This window comes from Pseudochaenichthys georgianus, chromosome 1 (genome assembly GCF_902827115.2).
Source record: "Pseudochaenichthys georgianus chromosome 1, fPseGeo1.2, whole genome shotgun sequence".
Lineage (NCBI taxonomy): Eukaryota > Metazoa > Chordata > Actinopteri > Perciformes > Channichthyidae > Pseudochaenichthys > Pseudochaenichthys georgianus.
This window is the reverse complement of record NC_047503.1, coordinates 2,094,311-2,110,402: the sequence shown is the minus strand read 5'-3', so window position 1 is coordinate 2,110,402 and position 16,092 is coordinate 2,094,311. Positions and strand designations below refer to the sequence as shown.

The window sequence follows — 16,092 nt, the reverse complement described above, 5'->3', positions numbered from 1 at the left end:
GAGCTTTACTGTTGACTCTCTAAAAGAAGTGAAAATAAAGCATCTTAATGGGCTGCTGGTGGGAGCGAACCTGCAGAGGGTGTACACACACTGTATACACACACACTGCTGCTGCTCAGCAATGCACAACATTAGTGTGCACCTTGATATGGCAGTGGAAGGGCTGAACACCAATCAGGAGCGGCTCTTTCAAGTGTAGAAAACCAGCTCCAGTGTTCAAAGGCTCCTGCAATGCTTTAAATAGAAGCTGCAGAGAAAAGGAAGCTCTGAAGCAGCACAGTTTCAAACAAGTAACAAGAATAATATTCTGAATTCAAAACACTCCATGTCAAAGTAAAACCTGTTTATAGACAGCACCAAACACCAGCTATCTGCAGTTTCACCACATGAAGATACCATAGACCTGAGACACAGGAGTGTGTGTGTGTGTGTGTGTGTGTGTGTGTGTGTGTGTGTGTGTGTGTGTGTGTGTGTGTGTGTGTGTGTGTGTGTGTGTGTGTGTGTGTGTGTGTGTGTGTGTGTGTGTGTGTGTGTGTGTGTGTGTGTGTGTGTGTGTGTGTGTGTGTGTGTGCGTGTGCGTGCGCGTGCGTGTGTGCGTGCGTGCGACCCTTCAGAACGTTGGGACTGAAAGAACGCTCATCCAGTTAGACATTTCATTTATGTAATTAGTCCTCATTGCCCTTTCTATAAATCAACATTTTATTCTTGAGATGAATTTGGTGTATACTGATATATTAGAAATGAAAAATAGTGCATGAAGTTTATCAACAATATTGATGTATTCTGTATATGAAACGTGAGTCATATCTGATCTTGTGTGTGTGTGTTTCAGACGGCTTGACTGACTGTATGGATCCAGACTGCTGCCTGCAGCCCTCCTGCCAGAGCCAGTTATACTGCAGAGGGTCTCCTGACCCGGGGGAGGTGCTGAGCCAGTCCCCGTCCTCATTGATTCCTCAGCAGGTAAGGAGCTCCATTCAGAAATGAAGTGAAAGTAAGAACGTGACACAAATACAATAGGTAAGGGGACACAGGTTGCAACAATAAGGGAAGGGCTGCCGATCTCACTGGAGGCTCTGAAAGAGAAAACAGCAAGTGCAATAACTGACATGAGTGACTGTCACTTAAAAAGTGAACAATGAGACATGACTTAACATAAACCTAAATCTAAACATAGACTATAAACTAAACATGTAACATAAACCTGATAAATAACTTAACATGACGTGATGTTACACAATGTTACTGTCATTCCCATGTACGAACACACAGCACTTTTCAGTACAGCAACAGATTCCAGTGAGGTTTCATTCTTTTATGTCCTCAGGCTGCCAGGTCTTTCTACCAGCGCATCCACTTCCTGCTGGGTGCTGAATCCACTCACGTCATCACCGGAGACTCTCCGTTCAATAAAAGGTAATCATGACTTCTTTAAAAAAGGATTGAATGACTTCTACAAACACTGTTTTCCTTAAAGTGGCATCATTAATAATGTGTGTCTTATTTTGATATATTGATTGTTTGACTTTTGACTTGAAACATTGTTCTGCTATCAGATGTAACATTCATGAAATATGATTGGAGAGAAAGATAAGGGTGCAGTCTGCAACAGATATAGATTGAAAGGCAGAGCTACTGACAGCAAAGAAACATGACTGCAGTTCTTTCAGCCATTTTGTCTCATTTGTTATGCTTTCCTGAATGTTTCATAAGAGCAGAGGGCCAACACCCTGCAGTAAAAATGTCCTGTATTTCCATTATGGAATGGGCCCTCCACCCTGTAATAAAAACGTTTTATTAGACCTCCAAACAGTTTATTGCCAAATAGGTTTTCACCTATTATAAAAGAAAATATAAAATATATTCTTAAAAACTATTTTCGAACAAAATGTTTCCATGAAACATAAATAATACATTAAAGGAAATACAATGAGAATATAAAAACGTGCTGCAGACAAATGATGCAAATATGTGAATTCAATTTACATTACATTTAGCTGACGCTTTTATCCAAAGCGACTTACAATAAGTGCGTTCGACCAGGAAGACACAACCTTGAAGAAAACAGAATCATAAGTACATCAGGTTTCATAGAGCCAAAACATTTCAAGTGCTACTCAACTGGCTTCAGGTAAGCCAGTCCTTTATTAGTATATAAGTGCTTTGTTAATAGTTCTATCGCTCGAAGTGGAGTCGAAAGAGATGAGTTTTCAGTCTGCGCCGGAAGGTGTGTGAGCTTTCTGCTGTCCTGATGTCAATGGGGAGCTCATTCCACCATCTTGGAGCCAGGATAGCAAACCCACGCGTTTCTGCTGATGGGAACTTGGGTCCCCCTCGCAGCGAGGGTGCAGCGAGCTGTTTGGCTGATGCAGAGCGGAGTGCACGTGCTGGGGTGTACGGTTTAACCATGTCCTGGATGTAGGAAGGGCCAGATCCATTCGCAGCATGGTACGCAAGTACCATTGTCTTGAAGTGGATTCTAGCAGTTACCGGAAGCCAGTGGAGGGAGCGGAGGAGCGGAGTGGTGTGGGAGAATTTAGGAAGGTTGAAGACCAGACGAGCCGCTGCATTCTGGATGAGCTGCAGAGGTCGGATGGCACATGCAGGGAGACCAGCCAGGAGGGAGTTGCAGTAGTCTAGGTGTGAGATGACGAGGGCCTGGAACAGAACCTGCGCTTTTCTGTTTTAAAGTTGAATTGGTGCATGATTATCAAAGAAATGTGCATCACAACCTTGAATTAGCATCTGACTTCATGAATCAGGCTCTTTAGCCAGTATTGGTAATACTTGTATGGCTGGACTGAGAGAGAAGCCAGGTTTTGGTCAGTTTTATGTGAGTTTTATACAGTTAAGGAAGTCTATATCTAATGAGATTACAGTTATTTCCTAACAAGAGCTTATCAGCATATTTTTCAAACTGTATTCTTAATTATTCTTGTATTAGATCTCTTCACGCAGAAATAATTGCATTGTGTTTGAGAATATTTGATTCAATTCAGCTCTCATTTCTCATTTTTAAATTGTATTTATTTGGTGTTTTCAATTGACTTTTGTGATCTGGTCAGATATTAAGCTATTGGACTGCAACATTCAGGAGTGATGTCGACATGATTGGACCGTTAGATTCCTTAAGAGAGGCGGTTAGTGAAATGAGAAAGTTAATGAGATTTGTTGTACAGATATGTAAGTTACCTTACCGACATGCACGTCACAGCGATGCTACAGAGTCACAGCGATGCTACAGAGTCACAGCGATGCTACAGAGTCACAGCGATGCTACAGAGTCACAGTGATGCTACAGAGTCACAGTGATGCTAAGGAGTCACAGCGATGCTACAGAGTGATGCTACGGAGTCACAGCGATGCTACGGAGTCACAGCGATGCTACAGAGTCACAGCGATGCTACAGAGTCACAGCGATGCTACAGAGTCACAGCGATGCTACGGAGTCACAGCGATGCTACAGAGTCACAGCGATGCTACAGAGTCACAGCGATGCTACAGAGTCACAGCGATGCTACGGAGTCACAGCGATGCTACGGAGTCACAGCGATGCTACGGAGTCACAGCGATGCTACGGAGTCACAGCGATGCTACGGAGTCACAGCGATGCTACGGAGTCACAGCGATGCTACGGAGTCACAGGGATGCTACGGAGTCACAGCGATGCTACGGAGTCACAGCGATTCTACGGAGTCACAGCGATGCTACAGAGTCACAGCGATGCTACGGAGTCACAGCGATGCTACGGAGTCACAGCGATGCTACAGAGTCACAGCGATGCTACAGAGTCACAGCGATGCTACGGAGTCACAGCGATGCTACGGAGTCACAGCGATGCTACGGAGTCACAGCGATGCTACGGAGTCACAGCGATGCTACGGAGTCACAGCGATGCTACGGAGTCACAGCGATGCTACGGAGTCACAGCGATGCTACGGAGTCACAGCGATGCTACGGAGTCACAGCGATGCTACGGAGTCACAGTGATGCTACAGAGTCACAGCGATGCTACAGAGTCACAGCGATTCTACGGAGTCACAGCGATGCTACAGAGTCACAGCGATGCTACGGAGTCACAGCGATGCTACGGAGTCACAGCGATGCTACGGAGTCACAGCGATGCTACGGAGTCACAGCGATTCTACGGAGTCACAGCGATGCTACAGAGTCACAGTGATGCTACGGAGTCACAGCGATGCTACAGAGTCACAGCGATGCTGATGAAGGCGGTGGTGTCTCTGTGTCTTTCCAAACAAAATTTCTTCCCCAAGAAAGATTGCCAGCAGGATAATTTTCTATCCATGATGGCTTCATTTCCTACATGAATTGCGGTCAGATATAATACATGATATTGTTTGGATGCAGAGTGCAGCTCTAATAAAGTGACCCTCTCTCCCTGTGTGTCTGCAGCCTGGTGTCGATAATTCGCGGTCAGGTGTTGACAGCTGATGGAACACCTCTGATTGGAGTCAACGTCACGTTTGTCCACTATCCTGAACATGGATACACTTTGACACGCAAGGATGGCATGTATGTATCTATTTATTATTATAAAGTATATGTATAAAGCCTTCTGTTTTATATCCACCTTGCACCCTTCTCCACAAATGTTTCACTTGACACTTCCTTTGTTTTTAAAATAGATATGTGTAGACAAATGTACCTTTGAACAGTGTAAAAGCCGGCTGGATGCCAATATATTTGTTGACACATGGTTTATTTAGAGGTCAGTTTGTGTCTGATTGCAGTGTTGAAGGTGAAGTAAAGTCCCGGCCTGAATAAGAGATTCCTTTAAGCGTAAAAACGAAATGAACATTGAAAGCTGTTTGTTTTAAAATGATTGCCCTTTCTCACTGTCAAACACTATAATAATCTGACTGTTAATCAGTACACCTTACTCGTCCCAGTGTACAAAGTGAAAAAGTAAGCATGAATTTGCTGAGAAAGCAGAGAAAATAAGACATCATATCTCACATCCCTGCTGCGACACTGCCAATGTAGTCAAACTAAAACATGCAAGCACCGCTGAAATGCCCGGTGATGGCATTTCTAAATGGACTCTTTATTGTTAAAATAATAACATAATAATAAATGAAGAATGGAAGCGTTAGTAGTGCCTGTTGACTGTGAGCAGGAATGACACGCTCACAGGGAATGATTCCTATCTTCAGCTGGTGTTTCTATGAACTACGGAACATATGTGTTTGTTGTGCCTCAGGTTTGATCTCCTGGCAAACGGCGGAGCTTCCCTAACGTTGAGTTTTGAGCGCGCTCCATTCCTCACGCAGTACAGAACCGTGTGGGTGCCATGGAACGTGTTCTATGTGATGGACACCCTGGTGATGAAGAAGGTGAGTGCTGTCTGTCACCAGGGCCTCGTGACTAATGACTGCACATACAAACTATACTTTAATGTTCCGGTGTATTCCAACAGCATTTAGAAGCTTGCCATGTTGACTCTGATCAAAATACAGACGTACAATCTATTAGGTCTAGCACAATTACAACTATAATGTTACAATTCATTGAACCTCACATCTCAAATCACGGTAAATGAATGTTAAAGCAGTGTAACGGCTGTTAACAGGGTGTGTGTGTCTGTATCAGGAGGAGAATGACATCCCCAGTTGTGACCTGAGTGGCTTCATCCGGCCCAGCCCCGTCATCGTCGCCTCTCCCCTGTCCACCTTCCACAGATGTTCCTCTGAGGATGGCCCCATCATACCTGAGACTCAGGTAAGACCTGCGTCCCCGGACATGTACCCAACGCCATTTATTGATACGTTTATAAAAATAAGATCTCAATGAAATGGTCTTTGTCGTCATTATCTTAGTCTCTGACAGTTATTTCATTATAGTTCCACGATGTCATTCTGCCAAAATGTAAACAAACATAGGCTCAAAAAACAGGGCTTCGGTTGTAGCCCACACTGCCGCCATGGCAACACAATAGAATAGAATGATGGGAGCATCATTATAACCCGAATGGACGTAAGACAAGGGATTATGATTATAGGAGTGACACTTTTTTTGCCTCTTTCTCGTAAAAGAAAAAGTAGATAGAAATGCAACAAATGAATAAAATGGTCATCTTATGATGAGCCGACCTACTCCTACTTTCAAAAGATTCATAGACGCCAACTAACATTGCTGTCTCTACTCCATTATGGACAGTGGACAGTGGGCAGTGGACAGTGGGCAAAAGGAACTTACTTTTTTATAAGATAAGAAAGAAGACTTTTTAACAACATAAAAATACACAATGCATAGATATTTTTGATAAACGTTATACAGTTTTTATTTTAATATTTGTTTGAATTGGTATGTTTAAATGAAGAATACAAGGTGACTAGGATACACCTTTTAGACTCTGTCATTTATTGAGTAGGGCAATGAGGGTGAATTATAGAAATGAAATGTGTAACTGGAGGAGGACGCTGTTCAGAAGGGCCAATCAAATACTAATACATAGAAAGTACATGTTATTGGTTTATGCCTTTTGGCTAGGTTTATGAAGTCTCTGTCAGTGAACACACACACACACACACACACACACACGCTCTAATGTTCTATAAACCTAAAAGCACATGTGTGTGGTTCTTTATGGTCTCAGCGCATTAAGCAGTGTGCAGAGGACGTGGAACAGATGACAGAACTCTGTGTGTGTTTTTATATTTTTACAACCCTGAACCAAATCATTATTATTTGTATTTGCCAAGCATGTGTGTATACTGAATATCTGAGAGGAATGGACAAAGTTTGTGTTCAGACGAAAGCTCTGTGTGTGTAGCCCCTCCTCTTTGACACAAACAGAACGTTTCACTTGCTGCTTGATGCTTTTTATAATTCTTTGGAAAAGGATTGGAAAGTGATATAGTTGTTTACTCAGTGGTTGAATGTGTCATCATACGGAGCTGATAGAGAAGCACAGTCATTTCAAACCTTTATTTATACAGATAAATCCCATTAAGATCATTGATCTCTTTTCCAAGGGAGACCTGCTCAAGTAGTTCCACATGAAACATAACAACATAAATAGAACAACAAAAGGACATCATCCAGCATCATTTACATAATTATCCACATAAACAGGTACCAATAGCTTCCGATTGAGTAGCATCCAACCGAGCTTTAAAAACATTTAGTGGCACCAGATTGTTCAGTTTCCATTTAATTTGCAGACTGTTCCAAGACAGAGGAGCTGCATCTAAAAGCTGTCTTCCCTAAGACAGTCCTAGCAGTTGGCACATGTAATAAAACCACAGCATTCGATCTCAGGCAGGAGCCACTTAGAATTCTCCGTGAGATCAGGGAGCAGATATAAGATGGAAGTTTCCATAACATGGCTTTGTATATGAAAGTGTACCAGTGACTGAGCCTCCGTACAGTTAGTGAAAGCAAACCAGCCCTTGCATACAGGGTACAGTGATGGGTTAATGCTTTACAGTCTGTCACACATCTCAGTGCGCTGTGATACGCAGCATCTAACTGGACCAGGCAATGGGCAGGTGCATTCATATAGACCAGATCCCCAGAGTCCAGCACAGGTCAAAAGGTCACAGAGCCTTTTCCTGGCCTCAAGCGAGAAGCAGGACGTGTTTCTGAAGAAGAAACCTCAGCTTTTTAAGCAGGTTATTGACATGAAGTTTAAAAGTGAGACAAATGTGAGACAACGTCCTGCAGATCATCGAGTCATGCACCATGACTTTCCCACAGAGACAGATGAAGGAGTATGATATACTGACTGTTAATAGTATCCTTGATGATGTTGTTGCGGATCCAAAATAAAGCTGCATTGTCAGTATACTTGTATTTGGCCCTGCATACTTCTCTGCACCTTTAAAATGCAGCTAGAATAAGAAGTGCCTCACCATTTAGTTTACCTCATTAAAAAGTTGGATATATGGGGGATCTTTATGGTATTGATTTTCCAAATAATCTATCAGTGCTTAAAAATGCATTATATATCTTTGTGATCTTACACATACTTTGTGCTGCACTGATTCAGAGGCCTCTGTCTGAACGGAGCGGCCTCTCCAGCGCCTCACACGGACCTTTAGAGGCGGATCTGTTGTGATATTCTTTCACCTCGCAGTTCTGTAAAAAACGTGCAGACATGGAACAGGAGGAGGAACACAAAACCGAGTCCACTTCTGTTTAAAAAAGGATTACATGCCGATGGTTTTGAAACAACACGCCTCCTCTGGTTCCACTCGGCTGACGTGCTTCTGAGCTGGCTCTGCTGCCAGAGGTGCTTCATGCCGGGGTTGTGGACTGTCTGTGTGAAAGGGCTTTGTCTGCATGTCTTTCTTTCAACTTTCCGGACAAGGCTTTATCCAATGGCCTTCACGCTTGGTGGGTGTATTGTTGAGAACCTAAGGATGAGCATGAAGTTTGGGTTTCAAGAGACATGCAATAATGGTGGCTCCAACCATGCGCAGCTGCCAGGCCCCAGACACTTTCATGCCGGTTTTTGTCTCACTGCAAACACTTATAGTGGCCACACATAGCTGTGTGCATCCGGTACATTACATAATGTCACCTGCTGATGTGAATGCTATGTTTTCCCCTCTGCAGGTGTTACAAGAAGAAACCTCAATACCAGGCAGTGATCTGAATCTGATCTACCTGAGCTCCAGAGGTGCTGGATATAAACCTGTCCTCAAAGTCACCATGGCACAGTCATCAATACCTTTCAACCTGATGAAGGCGAGTAATGTAATATCATATAATATCATGTTTCCTCAAAGCCACTTCAGATCGTAAAGCAGACAAATCAATACAGAATGCTGAGGTTCAGCCCCACCCCTGACCTGAGTCCCACGAGGTGACCTTTGTGTCTGCTGCTGTCTCCCCAGGTTCACCTGATGGTGGCTGTTGTGGGTCGCCTTTTCCAGAAATGGTTCCCTGCGCAACCGAATCTATCCTACACCTTTATCTGGGACAAGACAGACGCCTATGGCCAGCGCGTCTATGGACTCTCGGAGGCCGTTGGTGAGTGAGCTGCTAAAAGCTACACACAGACTGTCATCAGCGTGTTCCTCTCAGACTGTGAAAAAAGCTGCTCCAAAGTCCAGGAGCATTTTACATTCTCATTCAGAGACTACATACATTCCCCAACAACTAACTACTGATCATTTTATTTTTGAAATTAGCCAATAAAATGGTTGTAAAGTGAACTGCATTATGTTTGGGCGAAAAGAGCTGTATCAAGAAAACTAGCTTTCCTTTTAAAAGACAGAATGGGAAAGTAATAACAAATGTTGCCCTAATGATTTTACAATTAGCTCTGTGCTGTATTTGATATAAAGAATGGAGGTTCATTTGTGTTCAGAGTAAAAGGTCAATGTATAATATGGCTACTCTCCCAGTCCTAAAAGCTCCTGCTTGTAGTTCTGTGAATATGTCTGAACCTTAATGTTAACCTATTCATTTAACAATACATTTTGGAAAGCATTGGAAATAATTATAAAAATAGAAGTACAAGTGTTGAGAGAAAATGTACTGCATACAATGAGATTGCACCAACCATAAGTCAGACAACATACTGTGCACAGCAACCGAGCAGGTGACAGGGAGGAGGTTCAAGAGTCTGTGCAGAAAGGCTCTGACAGGGAAATGGCTTGGACATAATGGGTATGTAAACCCTGACACCTTTATGAGGGACAAGTCCAGCAGAGGTACTTCACTGTGAGTTATGACTCATGGAAGCCCGCTTTAAGGGGACCAACACAAAGACACGTTGCTGCACGTTTGGTAATACTCCTGAAATTGGTGCTTATAGTTGAAAATAAGATTTGCATTCCACTGCAAAGACAGCCCTTCTTGAATCAAGTCAGATGTTCCTGTATCAAGCAAAACAATCTGCCACTGGGTGAGCCACATCTGCTTGGCTAGAATTCTCAAAACTACCAATGAAAATCTAGCCACTGAAAGACCGTGATGGGCCTTGAAACTAGACACAAATGAAAAATGTAAGCACATTTTGCTTTTTACAAGCAATGATTCCTGAATTATTTAAGAAAGAATAACTTAAAATGAGTGTTTTGGTTGAGTTGACTAAGAATGATATATATATTACATGTTACTTGTTAGACGCTTTTATCCAAAGCGACTCACATACTCAGCACTGTGGGCAATCCCCACAGGAGCACTTTGGGGTGAAGTGTCTCAGGGACACAACGACATGCTGACTGCAGGGGGGTTTGAACCTGTGACCCCTGATTCCAACACCAACGCACTGCCCACTGCGCCACACGCCTCCATATAATTGCATTTGTCTTACATTTGAACCAGTTTCAATGTTGATCAATGAGTGCCGTGCAATACTTCTACTTGTATGTTTGCTGTGTGCGTGTTGTGTATACCACACCACAGTTGTCTCAATGCCAATGTGAAAAGTGAATAGACAGCCCTCGACAATGAATACATATATTAAACGTAAAATTGGTGTCATTTCATCAGACTCTTAAATTGAGAAGTTGTTTGATGGTTTATTTCTTAAAATAAGAACAAATAAATCCGTTCCATCCAAACCAATGCTGTACCTTGTTACTGGTTCATTCTAGCTCATAATAAGATAGCGTTTTTTAATAAGAAAAAGTCAGATATATTTTCTCAAAGTAAGAATACTTTTCTTAAGAAAAACATTCTTAACAAGATCATTTGACTTTTTAGACAAAAAATAAGAATAAGAACGTTTTTTTTACTGTATTAACCCTTGTATGGTGTTCGGATCTGTGGGACCCGTTTTCAGTATGTAGCTAAAGAAAAATGATATGATCAATGATTTGTTCAAACCCACACTCAATAGCATTGGCTCATTTTCTGTGAAGAACATATGTCAGAACACATGTTCAATGACCACCCACTGTACCCCCCCCCCCCCTACAAATTTACATGACATACCCGGGGCTAACAAAAGTGTGGACATTGTAGGTACTGTGCACCAGGGTTTCCGCTAGGATTTTTTCTCGCCGGTCAAATGTCCGGGCAGAATTCATTTTACCGGACTAATTTGAAACGTACCGGTCATATTTCAATAATAATAATAATAGTTGTGTAGCAGAGTTTCCGTTAGCAGGTAATTACCGGACTATGAGCAGATATGCTTCAGTTTAAAACTCAGTTCACGGGGCTCATTTTTATATTGCTTCAGTTTATAATCGTAACAGATCGAAAAATTCAGATTCATTTTTCAATAAATGATTCCACAAACAACAAACAACATAATTATTACATTCAAACAAACTACTTGTAGTAGATAACGTACATTATTCAGAAGTTTACATCAACTTCGAATAATAACACGGGAGAAACGGAGCCTCTCTTTTCCCCTCTCCCTCCCTCTCTCTCCTGACAGCACGTCAGTTTCTCAAGCAGCTCCTGCAGCTCGCTAAACAGAGGGCGGGGCTTCAGGTGATTATGCAGAGCCGCGTGTCTCGGTCAGACTCGGCAGCTGATCTGATCTCTCTCGCGTCCGGTTACACTTCACTCGCGTTTATGTCCATATCGATCAGATCCAGCTCTCCTGATCGGCCTTTATAGAGAGCACCGATCAAACTATTAAGAGGGAATATCGGCCGATAATGACCGGCGGCCGATCGATCGGAGCCTCCCTAATTATTACCAGACATTTTGACCGTCAGGTTTTGAATTTACCGTTTTTTTATAAATTTCACCAGCTAAAAACCGGTAATTACCGGCTAACGGAAACCCTGCTGTGCACCTGTCTGGGCCTTCTGTGTGTGTGGGACTTTTGTGTTTCTGCCCCTGCCACAAGGTTGCAACATTGTTGATAGAGTCAAGCACCGACACCTGTCTGCTCTCACATTCCCGCATTATGTCTTGCGGGAACCAATCTTTATTTTTTTCACACTCTATCCAAGCTGCAAGTTTGGGGCGAGACACAATAAATAAAGCTCTGCCAGTTTGGGTCCTTATCACAGCTGATCAAGATGGCCAAAAGATTCTCTGCTCAGAGGGCCTTGCAAAGGATTCTGGAAGAGAAAGAACCATTTGATGATGATGATGATGATGATGATGATGAAGAGGAAGAGGAAGAGGCTTCAGAATGTGAGGATCACATTTCTGAGAATCTGAGTCTGACTTTGAAGAAGAGGATGAGATGGAGCATCAGCTAGTTACAAAGAAAAGACGAGTCAGGACCAGCCGGTCAGCGCGCAGAAAAACAAGTAGCACTTGAATTCATTCATGTGATCGACAGAAATATGAACACCACACAAGGGTTCAAATGCCTTTCTTGCAGTGGACAATAAGAATCTCTGGAGTGCTTGTCTGTTCAAATCAGTGCTGCGACTTAAGTTTAAAGTTTAGTTTGGACATGAGCTCGGTCAAAGGAGAGAGTTGAACACCTTGCTCTGTCCTGTGTGTCTCACAGTATCGGTGGGGTTTGAATACGAGTCCTGCCTGGACCTGATCCTGTGGGAGAAGAGGACGGCCATCTTGCAAGGCTACGAGCTGGATGCTTCCAACATGGGAGGATGGACGCTGGACAAACATCACATCCTGGACGTGCAAAACGGTAGGTGCCATAACACGACAAACCCATGATCATACTGGAGCTATGTCTCTACACACGGCAATATAACAACACTTTATACTGCATCAATTCTGTCTTCACATTTATCACACTGAAAAACTGAAACGTTGACTTTAAAATGTATTTTGTCAACAGATTTCACGTAAATATAGTTATGTGAAATCTGCTGACAAAATACATTTAATTAAAGTCACATTTAAGTTCTTTCAGTGTGATTTTCCTTTGAACTTCAATTTCAATTTGAAGCTGATGTCCAGAGTTCAACTGTATGTTAAGTTTAAAAATAAAATACCATTTATTTTTAAGACAACGCTTATAGCAGTTTAAAAGTATGTCAATAGCTGCACTTGTGAAAACGATCATTGTCATGCAGGCTTTGTTTGAAATAATTTGTGTGTGTGTGTGTGTGTGTGTGTGTGTGTGTGTGTGTGTGTGTGTGTGTGTGTGTGTGTGTGTGTGTGTGTGTGTGTGTGTGTGTGTGTGTGTGTGTGTGTGTGTGTGTGTGTGTGTGTGTGTGTGTGTGTGTGTGTGTGTGTGTGTGTGTTGATGGAGATTTTGAGGGATTACTGGTCCGCTTTTCAAATCTCCGCGCGTCCCTAACAAGCTGGTTATCATACAGGAAGGAATCCAGAGCTACCAAGTAACCGTTAAACAATAATCTACTTTAATGGTAATATAACAATGCAATACAATCAATACATTACCATACCATACAAAGCCATATCATATCATATGCGTAATGTCAGGAATATGCCTACTCCTGGCCTTGTTCCCGTGCTGCTTCGACCCTCTGGTCTGGGCAGCGCGAGAAGAGAGGCAGAACAAAAAGCTGAACAGCTTCTTTCATACCAACACCAACAGGAAGGGGTGGAGTTAACTCAGCCTCCACACACACATCCCCCCACATTCCAGATACCTAAGTTGTGTCTTAAAGAATATTTCCTTGCTTCCAAAGATAACACAAAGATTTCATCTCTCATATCTCCAACTTCTGGTTACACAGACTGCTTATTATTAATACAAAGTAATTAAACCCACACATATACTATTCAAGATATGTAGACTTCCCTGAAACATGACATGCTAGAGATCTTAAGCAGAATATACTCTCATCCACCTAGCCCCCTGTCCTGCATACCTACACCTCCCCCACAGAAAAAATGGGGGCTTTCTCGAACCCACGGTATCCTTCCAGCATGACTTCGCATTTCTTTATCTGACTTTTCTCCCTTATCTATTCGTAATTATTCACAGAAGATTATTCCCCGTACAGTCTATCCAGCTTTATGGTGCGATGTGTATTTCAACAGATAATGCGACCTTAGAATGCGCTTCGACACGGCTTTTCAGCGATGTGGCATCCTCATGGAGCCGAAACCCAGGTCAACAGAATCCTTTATCATCACGTTTAGCTTTTTAAATTAAGTTTACAGACAAAGGGAAACGAGAGCCGGTCCCGTCACAATTTTGGTGAGGTTCGCGTTCTCTCCCTCGATTTAACATATAACAGACCTCTGGCATTTAGCTTTCAGCCTTGGTCTGTTATTTAACCCCAGTTTTAAACGGCGACCCGATCTAAAATATCGAGTTTCCAGGTTTTGTCGTACAGGAATCAAACCTTGCAAACCAACAAACTGCACCGTCTCCACGCCACTCAGGAATAAACTACTTGTAGATCCGCGCCAAACTGCTCTATTTACGTTACGCAGGACTTTCCGTCTACCTGGCGATCAACGTTTACGGTTTGTATATAACTTTCCTAACATAGTAAAATATGCATTGTATATTCCATTTAAACCTTAAAAACACTGTGAAGCGCCTACAGACAATCCTAAAGTTTTAGCATATCCAATTACAGACAGTTGATTTTCATAACAGTCGTCTGCGTACCTTATTTGTCTAGTTGTGCAGGGCCCTGCTGATTGTCTGAGATGTTTGAAAGCGTTTGTTCCCGACCCATTCCGGTCGTCTGGATTCTTCCTCAGCCTTGTTATCAGGCACGTCGGGTCACCACTTGATGGAGATTTTGAGGGATTACTGGTCCGCTTTTCAAATCTCCGCGCGTCCCTAACAAGCTGGTTATCATACAGGAAGGAATCCAGAGCTACCAAGTAACCGTTAAACAATAATCTACTTTAATGGTAATATGACAATGCAATACAATCAATACATTACCATACCATACAAAGCCATATCATATCATATGCGTAATGTCAGGAATATGCCTACTCCTGGCCTTGTTCCCGTGCTGCTTCGACCCTCTGGTCTGGGCAGCGCGAGAAGAGAGGGCGAACAAAAAGCTGAACAGCTTCTTTCATACCAACACCAACAGGAAGGGGTGGAGTTAACTCAGCCTCCACACACACATCCCCCCACATTCCAGATACCTAAGTTGTGTCTTAAAGGATATTTCCTTGCTTCCAAAGATAACACAAAGATTTCATCTCTCATATCTCCAACTTCTGGTTACACAGACTGCTTATTATTAATACAAAGTAATTAAACCCACACATATACTATTCAAGATATGTAGACTTCCCTGAAACATGACATGCTAGAGATCTTAAGCAGAATATACTCTCATCCACCTAGCACCCTGTCCTGCATACCTACACCTCCCCCACAGAGCAATAAAACCCTGTTTACTCCAACCAGCCCAGAATGTTTATAGCCATTTTAGTCCTCACATTTATGAAAGGATAAAACAGAGAAATCAATATAAAACACAAACACAGGTATTGTTTGAACAGTATTCACTTAACTGCTACTATTGATAATTACCAGAGAAACTCAAGGGACCTCTTTTAATATCTGGAAATTGCAACAAGACTTTCTGCCATTTCAAATGTAACACACTTCTTAAATATCAGATGATAATAATCTGCAATGTGTGTGTGTGTGTGTGTGTGTGTGTGTGTGTGTGTGTGTGTGTGTGTGTGTGTGTGTGTGTGTGTGTGTGTGTGTGTGTGTGTGTGTGTGTGTGTGTGCGTGCGTGCGTGTGTGTCTGTGTGTGCGCGTGTGTGTGTGTGTGTTCCTCTGAGGGGTCCTGGATTTGTTCCAGCGGCCCGGTGGTATTTCTCCCAGCCTTTCATCTCTCTCCTGTCCTCTCTCTCACACGTGCACAGTTTGTCGTTCTCATCTCAGACCTTCATGTTCTCCCCTGCGTAGCTCCCCTGCTTACCCCCCCCCCCCCCCCCGTCACTTCTACTGCCTGTGATTGCCTTTATTATTGTATATATTCCTCCCTTTGTATTGTTTGTTTCTCCCCCCTGACGTTGGTGTTCCTGGTCAGATGTGACCGGTCTGTTTTAGCTGCTCTACATTAACACACAAACCATGAATCTTCACCAAATGTTATTTAAGTCACTTGTAAGCTGTGACGATGTCTCAGGTGGACATGAATAGCTGCCGTGGATACACAAAGAATACAGTACACTGAAAGCTATTCCAAAATGAACATGGTGGTCCGTGTGTGTGTGTGTGTGTGTGTGTGTGTGTGTGTGTGTGTGTGTGTGTGTGTGTGTGTG

At 42.8% G+C, this 16,092-nt stretch overlaps 1 protein-coding gene across 4 annotated transcripts in view; it reads left to right on the top strand.

The window, feature by feature from the left end:
• tenm3 (teneurin transmembrane protein 3) overlaps window positions 1-16,092 on the top strand; it is a 235,705-nt gene that overhangs the window by 167,678 nt on the left and 51,935 nt on the right. For all 4 annotated transcript variants that reach the window (XM_071202940.1, XM_071202922.1, XM_071202915.1 and 1 more), the window contains 8 exons: window positions 833-963; window positions 1,328-1,416; window positions 4,414-4,533; window positions 5,222-5,354; window positions 5,611-5,739; window positions 8,581-8,712; window positions 8,862-8,997; window positions 12,404-12,547. In XM_071202940.1, the coding sequence (XP_071059041.1) occupies window positions 833-963; window positions 1,328-1,416; window positions 4,414-4,533; window positions 5,222-5,354; window positions 5,611-5,739; window positions 8,581-8,712; window positions 8,862-8,997; window positions 12,404-12,547 (1,014 nt within the window). The remainder of the gene's footprint in view (window positions 1-832; window positions 964-1,327; window positions 1,417-4,413; window positions 4,534-5,221; window positions 5,355-5,610; window positions 5,740-8,580; window positions 8,713-8,861; window positions 8,998-12,403; window positions 12,548-16,092) is intronic.